We start from the raw sequence: 8,018 nt of genomic DNA, 5'->3' as shown, positions 1-8,018 counted from the left end.
TGGCTAGAGACCCTAGGTCTGGTGCTGGGAAAGGACCTGGGGCCATGTAAGAGGAGCCCAGCCAGGAGTCCATCCCTTAGGGTTCATAGGATGGAGGGACAGAGGATCCCGGGGGAGGTAGGGTGGCAGGGAGCTGATGAGCCGTGCCACTTCTGAAAGGCAGGGTGTGTGGGTCAGGTGCAGGGAGAGGCAGGTGGAAACTGGGAGTCAGAACCTGCAAGGGCCTTGGGGCTGTTAAGTGGGATGGGGCCCTGGTACACCAGGAGTACACCGGGAAGGTCTCAGGGCAGGCTCCCTTGACCCTGGTGGTGTGATGTGGTCACTCCCTGAGGGACTCCTGTCAGGGCCCAGTCGCCCACCCTGGGCAGCCCCCATCCCACCTCAGGCCTGACCTTTCTCAGCTCCAGCAGAAAGCACCCCCTCCAGTCCAGGACGGGCAGCCCCATTGTGCAGCCTGACCACCCCCCACACCAGGGGCCCCAGTAACCCCGGCCAGGCTGGCCCCGCACTCCCTCTTCTCCCAGGTCCTGCCCCTCCTGGGAGTCAGCCCCACAGGAAGGCCCTTGTCCTCCCTTCCCTGTGTCTTTTCCTGGACTGAGCGCTGAGCTGGATAGGGACAGAGCCTGTCCTTTCTGGGGGTTGGGTCCCAGTCTCGGGGAGCTCCAGGCCCTGTGCAGGTCCTCAGTTCTGCCTGGGTTGTCTTACAGTGAGACAGAGCTGCCTCCTGCCACTGCTCAGGAGGTGAAGGTAAGAGCCTGATGCATGGGGAGGGGGCTGGTCCAGGGATGTGGGGACTGGGCGGGTGGTCGGTGAGGCAGAGGAGGCAGCTGGCCGGGGCAGTGGCGGGTGAGGGCAACACGATGTCCCTGGGAGGGGCAGCACTCCCTGCTGGAACTGACCCCAGGTTGCTGTAACTTTGGCAGCTTGATAAGATTCCAAAGTGAGAACCACAGTTGTGGCTTGGGGGTGGCTGCCCGCCTGTGTCAGGACCCCACGTAGAGGCTGGGACCTGACCTAAGACTGGTGTGTCTGTGGCCTGAGGATGGCACGTCCCGGGGTCCCAAAGCCAGCCCACTGGCGCTCATTTGCTCAAAGGCTCTCAACCCTTAGGGTCTGCCCTTCCCTGGCTCTCTCCAGCTGGGTCCACCAGGGATCCAGAGCCCAAGATCCAGCATCCACGGGCGGCTCTGGGAAGCCTGGCAGCTCCGCTAACTCCAACATTCCCCATTTGACAGCAAATGCGGCGGGAGATAACACGAAAGAGCAAGTGGATGGAAATGCTGGGACAATGGGAGACATATAAGAACAGTGAAAAGGTAATGTGTGGAGGGAGAGGCCCCGGGAACCACTCTGCAGAGACAGGGGACGGGCACCCATGGCTGTGGCCTGGCACCGTCAGCCTCTCAGAGGGCGGGTGGCACACTGTCCTCACCCAGAGGACTGCAGGCCTGGTCGGTGATTTGCCTGCCTATTCGTGCAAGCGTCACCTTGCGGGAGGGAATCTGAATCTAGGGCTGGGACCACCCGGAGCTCAAGGCTAGGGATGCCCTGGTGACCCAAAGGAAGGAGAATGTTCAGATCAGAGTCCCGACTCTGAGTGTCTATCCACTCTTTCAGTCCTGGGAAGGGAGACTGTCTCCCAGCTTAATGTCACCTCTAATGAGGAATCATGGGGCCAAAACCAACCATTTCCAGAATCCTCGGGCTCTGGTCCTCACTGGGGTCGCCCCGTGGCCTGTGACACCAGGTTGTTTTCTGCCCACAGCTGAGAGATCGAGTATATAAGGGCATTCCCATGAACATCCGGGGCCAAGTGTGGTCAGTCCTGCTGAACATACAGGAAGTCAAGTCGAAAAACCCCAGAACATACAAGGTACACTCAGCCGGAGCACGACAAACAGGACAGGCCGTGTCAGGGGCTCAGGTCTCCAGCTGGAGGGAGCATCAAGCCCAGGCTGGCGGGTGGGTAGGATGGTCAGATGCACATCCTGGGCACGGACGGTGACATAGTCGCCACAGACAAACTTGGCTCTGGTGACCCTCCCCGGCTTCAGTAACAAGCCAAAAAGCAGCTTTGTGCAGAAGGAAACCTTCCTGCTTTCCTTCCTTCCCGGAGTGCTGACTGTGGGCTGACTGCCATTTGGGGTTGGGAGTCTTCCATCCGTTCTGAGGCTGCTTCCTCCTCTTGGCCCTGCCCTACAGGTCATGAAGGAGAAGGGCAAGAGGTCATCTGAACACATCCACCAGATCGATGTGGACATGAGCAGGACATTAAGGACTCACATCTTCTTCAGGGATCGATACGGAACCAAGTAAGCCTATGGGAGCCACAGGGTCTCAACAGAGATGGAGTGAACGAAAGGGATGGGGGCTTCCCCGGAGAAGAGGCCAGGGTCACCCAGGAGGGATGACAGAGCTGCCAAGACCTCCCCTGACCCAGGGAGCAGCCGGCACCATGAACTGAGCACCTGGTTCCAAGCCCTGGGCCAGACTGGAACATGTGGGGCCAGAACCCAGGAGGATCCTGAGGAGACAAAAGGCAGCAAACAAAACCATGCACAATGGTGAAAGGTGCTCTCCCGGACCCACGGGGACCCATGGTAGGACTCACGGGAGGGTGGCAGGATGGAGGGCCCATGAGCCTCTCCAGGCAACACTGACAGCACCAAATGCTGGGGCAATTAGGGGTCCTGGAAACTGTCATCCTGGTCTGCTGGGAACAGGACATGGCACAGCCACTTTGGCAGCCAGTTTGGCAGTGACTCACAAAGCTCAATGCACTTCAACCACGTGTCCCCAAAGTATCACAAATATTGAACCCACTGATTTGAAAACTGATGTCCACATGAAACCTGCATGCCACGTCCGCTGCTTGCTTCATCGTCACTCACACAAGGAGCCTTCGGGGACAGTCTTCAACATGGGAAGGGGGAGAGCAAGGCTGGTCCTCCCTTCAAACGGAAGACCCAGTGAGAAAAGGGAATGAGCCAGTGATGCCCGCACGAACGCGGGTGGATCCTAGATGCATTTTGCTGAGGGAAAGAAGCCAGACCCAATAAGCTACCACGTAGGATTCCCATTCCTGGGCCATTCTGGAAAAGGCCAAACCATAGGGATTGAGAAGCAGTCTGGGTGGCCGGAGGCTGAGGGATCAGGGAGAGGCTGGGTGCATAGGGGCCACCCTGGAGACTTGGAAGATGAAGGAGTCACTTCAGGAGGGGCTGGAGCGGTCGCCAGGAGACTCTGCCCATTGGTTTAGAACCGTGGAGGAACTGTACACCCAAAGGCTGAACTGGCGTGTATGCAAATTGAAAATAAATAAAGAAAATCATTCAGAGTGAAAAGGATCAGGCAAGTCACTGTACAACTGGGCTATCTGCATGTCACAGATGTGGATTTTCCTGAAACATTTCCTCAAAGTCAAAGGCCCTGAAGAGCTCACTGCTTATCTGGTGAATCATCTGAACCTAAAGTGGGATTTGTTGTTAGGCTTTGTAGACAAAGTGAAACTTACGGCATCTGCACAAAACAAACAAAAGCCTCATTTCTCTGTTTCCTAGGCAGCGGGAACTATTCTACATCCTCCTGGCATATTCGGAGTATAACCCGGTGAGTATTCCCGGCAGTGACGTTCCCGGGCAGTATTTCCCTGTTCACAGGAGTGGGTGTCTGGTGGGGGTGTCGCTGCTTCTTTTAAAATTAGTATTTGTGAGCCACCAGGATATAGGAGGTAGGACTCCGGCTCACTGCTGGCATAAACCTCCAAGCAAGGGGGTGGTCTCAAGGGGTCAAGCTGAGACACAAAGGAGTCGGGGCCTGGACTCCTGGTGTCACCTGGGTCTGACCACCACTTCCCAGAACAAGAAATGATGCCCTCCTCCTGGGGCTGCCCCAAAGCCCAGGAGCTTGGCAGGGTCGCATGCGGGATGGTGCCATCAGGAGACAGTTTGGACAAGGTGCTGAAGTGCCTGATGGACTTGGCTCTTGTCATGAAATGAATTTGCATCCTGAGGAAGCCTCTTCATCAGAGGAAGCCTCCCCAGTCACCTCTGCCCTCTCCAATGACATGAGTCCTCCCAGGTGACCTCAGTCCTCCCAGGTGATATCCTTTCACGGTGACTCTGGCTCTTGCAGGAGGTGGGCTACTGCAGGGACCTGAGCCACATCGCGGCCTTGTTCCTCCTTTATCTGCCTGAGGAGGATGCATTCTGGGCACTGGTGCAGCTGCTGGCCAGGGAGAGGCACTCCCTGCAGGGTAGGTGAACAGGTGCCCAAGGGACCTCATGCAGTCAGACCCAGGGATGGCCACCCTGGCCAGATGATCTCAGCTTTCAGCCAAGGCACCTTCCTTGGCCAGCTCCTTGGGAGTCTTTAGGATGTCTCTGCTGAGGGTCCCACAGGGGTCCACGGCTGACCCCAAAGCCCAAGTCAGACGCCTTTCATCCCCATCAGCGGAGGGCATCTCATCCTCCCCGTGGCCACCCTCTGTGTCCTGCTGCCACGCCCTCTGGATCTGATTGTGTAACTGACTCTCCAATCCCTGAGAATCCTGCTGCCCTTGGTGCCCATGAATGGGCCGACCAATCCCAGGTGGCAGCATCTCCCCAACCCGTGTCCCCTGGCCTGAACTCACTTCCAGGAGACGACCAAGAGCCCAGCACCCACCCTGCTCTGGCTGCCGTGTGGTGGCCTCAAGTCATGTTTGCCCTTTTTGCACCCTGGTCCAGGAGGCGTCCAGGGGAACCTCCAGCCAGGCTCCAGGGGATGTTCCTGCCCCACGTCCCCAGAGCAAAGGCTGCATGGTGGGTCACCAGATGGGAGGGTGAAAGGCCTTGAGGTTTGGGGGCCTCTCCAGCTGCCCAGCTCTTCCTGCTGATGGCTCCACATCTTGGGGGAAGGCTCTGATTTCTTGATGGGCTGGGGGCTTCTCAGGATTCCACAGCCCAAATGGCGGGACAGTCCAGGGCCTCCAAGACCATCAGGAGCATGTGGTCCCCACGTCACAACACAAGACCAGGTGGCATCTGGTGAGTTTATGGCGTCTGGCGAGCAAGCTTGGGCTCTTCCCCAGAGACTCTGCCTCCCGTGGAGCTGGAGGAACGGGGACTGGAGCCCCTGGTGGGGCTGGTGACTGGATGAGTCCAGCCAGGGCCTGACCTGGGACGTCGGGTTCTCCATGGGCTGGGAGTTGGATTCCTTTCCTGCCCTGGAGGAGACAGAGGCACAGGGATGGGGGCCCAGCTCCCACAGAGCAGGGCAAAGGGCAGTGTGTCCACCGGGAGTGTGGGAAGGGGCCGGTGTTGGGGGGAGCCCTGGACACCGCCCAGTGTTCTGCACTAGGGGAAGGGTCTTCAGAGGCCCTGGAAGAGGGAGGTTTTTAGGGCAGCCCAGGGGGCCCTGAGCACCTCTGTTCCTCCCATCAGGACAAGGAAGGTCTTTGCGTGCAGGATTCCTCCTTAGGCTGGCTTCTCCAGACGTTGAATGACGGGGTAAGAAGGCACAGGGAGACCCTGGCTCAGGGACCCTCCTTGCCCTGCAGTGCCCTGCTTCCCCAGCCTGGGGGTCTGGCTCAGCCACAGCCCACAGGAGGCTCCGCCCACAGGGGGGGCCTCACAGGACACCCAAACCAAACCCTCTGCCCAAGAGGGGTCATCCCAGGGCAATGACTGGAGCTCAGGACCAGCCTTATAGGCAGACTGGGCCAAGACCTGACTTGGGAGGGATCAGGGAAGCCTCAAGCCCTGGGCAAGCCCCTCTCTCCAGGAGCCACACCCCCACTCCAATGAGTGCCCCCCATGAGGAGCTGCAAGACCTTGTCTGACACAGCGCCCTGGAGGGCTCAGGAAACCCTCATGGGGAAGGTCACTGACTCTGGGGACTGAAGCCCCAGTGGGCTCAGTTCGAGCCACCAGCCCCAGCCTGGAAGGGCTACAGTCTCCCACACCTGCTATCCCCACAGATCTCTCTTGGGCTCACCCTGCGCCTGTGGGACGTGTATTTGCTGGAAGGAGAACAGGTGTTGATGCCGATGACAAGCATTGCCTTTAAAGTTCAGAGGAGTAAGTCTACATGTGCCCAGTTGGGCCTGGGGAGCCCTGGGGTCAGACGCTGACTTACCCGAGGGCAGCTTCCTCACACTGTCCTCATGATCCTCTGTTCTGGCCCAGAGGGAGGTCTGGCCAGGTGGGCTGGGCAAGGCACAGTGACACCGAGCCCGTCCCCCACATGACCCAGATGAATGTCGTGAGCACTTCCCTACCCACTTCCCCCAGCCACGGTCTCCTGTGCACATCCAAACCCCTGGGGTGGCCACAAAAGATTCCCGCATCGCCTAGTGGGAGACTGAAGTGGCCACGGGGTATCAGCTGTGCCCCCTCCCAGGGAACTCTCCTGACCTGATGTCCACCCTGTCCCTAGAGCGCCTCATGAAGACATCCAGGTCTGGCCTGTGGGCACGGTTTCGGAACCAGTTCTTTCACTCCTGGGAGTTGGATGATGACTCTGTGCTCAAGCATCTTAGGGCCTCTACGAAGAAACTAACAAGGAAACAAGGGGACCTGCCACCCCCAGGTGAGCTCCAGTGCCATGTCCCCCCCCATGTCACCCTCTGGGGCAGTCAATAATAGGGGAGTGCCCGAGACCCGCAACCCTACTACCTGGGCCTTCCTCTTCACCTTTTCTTCCTCCTCTTCCTCCTGGACTCTAAGAAAGTACAGGAGGCCCACCGGTCCTCACGGCAGGCGCTCAGTGCGTGTGTACTGGATGTGTTGTGCCCGCAGGAGGGCGATGTGGGCAAGACCTTCCAACAAGCCGCCTCCCACATTCCACAGTGTCTCTGTCTCCCCATCACAAGGCCATCAAGGGCACTAAAGAAGCCAGACCCATTTGTGGGAAACCCTGCCCCTCCCTGCAAGCACCCACCACCTCAGAGAGCAGCAGAGGCCCCTCACTCCTGCACGCTCCTCCAAGGTTTCCAGGACAACAAGCCTTGAGCCAGGGAGACAAGGGAATCGGGTGTCCCTGACCCCAGAGCATTCAGGGAGAGGGCACAGGCTGCACCCCAGGCGAGAGCCAGAGCCAAGAATTCAGCCAGATGTGGGAACGGTCAGTCCTGGCATGGACTGGGCAGCCCAGGAAGGCAGAGGGTGACCCACATCCAGGTCCAATCACCCACTGTGGAGATGGGTCCCCATGTGAGGTGACAAGGGGCTGGGTGACATCCAAGTCCCCTCCCACCTGAGTTCTCACTGGGGGCTGTATCCCTGGCCCAACAGCCCTGGGACGAGGGTGTGTGGTAGGAATCCCCCAGCCAGTCCGAACCCTGGGGGCAGTCCTAGGAGCTACCTGTCATGCCCTGATAGCTTCCCCATGCCAGGCAGCACACACCCCTCCCTCTGGGATCAGCAGACTACAGGCATGTCCTCAGTGTCAGACCATGGGGCCACACAGAGATCCTGAGGACTCCAGAGACCCAGGCAGGTGGGGCCTGGCCGGGAAAGGCCTGCATGGGCTCAGTGGAGACGCTGACCACGTCTGTTTTTCTTTCAGCCAAACTCGAGCAAGGGTCCTCGGCACTGAGGCCTGTGCTGACTTCAAGTGGCAGAGTGACCCTCTGCAAGGGGGACAGGCAGACCCCTCCAGGCCCACCAGCCCGGTTCCAGCGGCCCATTTGGTTAGTTTCCCCACCATGGGCACCTCGTTCTTCCACATCTTGTCCTGGTGTGGCTGTCCGGGAAGACACCTACCCTGTGGGCACTCAGGATGTGCCCAGCCCGGTCCCGGCTCAGGGAAGACCTCAGGGTTCCTGGAGATTCCTGGAGTGGAACTCGATGCCCCGGCTCCCAACGGACCTGGATGTAGGGGGCCCTTGGTTCCCCCATTATGATTTCGAACAGAGCTGCTGGGTCCGTGTCCCTTCTGAATGTGTCCTGGACAGCCCCGGGACTGTGGGACAGGGCCAGCTCGAGAAGCCCGCGGGGACCCTGACACCAGGCCCTGCCCAGGCCCATCAGGACTGA

General features: G+C 59.1%; 1 protein-coding gene across 1 annotated transcript; it reads left to right on the top strand.

The window, feature by feature from the left end:
* Window positions 1-840: 840 nt before the first annotated feature.
* LOC139359290 (TBC1 domain family member 3B-like) lies at window positions 841-8,018 on the top strand. Its single transcript, XM_071081914.1, has 10 exons — window positions 841-1,316; window positions 1,766-1,873; window positions 2,203-2,312; window positions 3,561-3,609; window positions 4,135-4,255; window positions 4,933-5,027; window positions 5,424-5,489; window positions 5,960-6,059; window positions 6,418-6,570; window positions 7,549-8,018. Exons 1-10 carry the CDS (start codon window positions 1,239-1,241, stop codon window positions 8,016-8,018), a joined length of 1,350 nt encoding a protein of 449 aa, XP_070938015.1. The 5' UTR covers window positions 841-1,238.

Source organism: Macaca nemestrina, chromosome 17, assembly GCF_043159975.1.
Source record: "Macaca nemestrina isolate mMacNem1 chromosome 17, mMacNem.hap1, whole genome shotgun sequence".
NCBI classification, from domain to species: Eukaryota; Metazoa; Chordata; class Mammalia; order Primates; family Cercopithecidae; genus Macaca; species Macaca nemestrina.
The sequence above is the reverse complement of the archived record's forward strand: the minus strand, read 5'-3'. Positions and strand labels throughout refer to the sequence as shown.

Excerpts from the sequence above, each read along its gene's own strand:
- LOC139359290 (XM_071081914.1), top strand. The coding sequence starts at position 1,239 with ATGCGGCGGGAGATAACACGAAAGAGCAAGTGGATGGAAATGCTGGGA. Across the intron at positions 3,610-4,134 it reads CATATTCGGAGTATAACCCG|GAGGTGGGCTACTGCAGGGA; the intron begins GTGAGTATTCCC and ends TGGCTCTTGCAG. Across the intron at positions 6,060-6,417 it reads TGCCTTTAAAGTTCAGAGGA|AGCGCCTCATGAAGACATCC; the intron begins GTAAGTCTACAT and ends CCCTGTCCCTAG.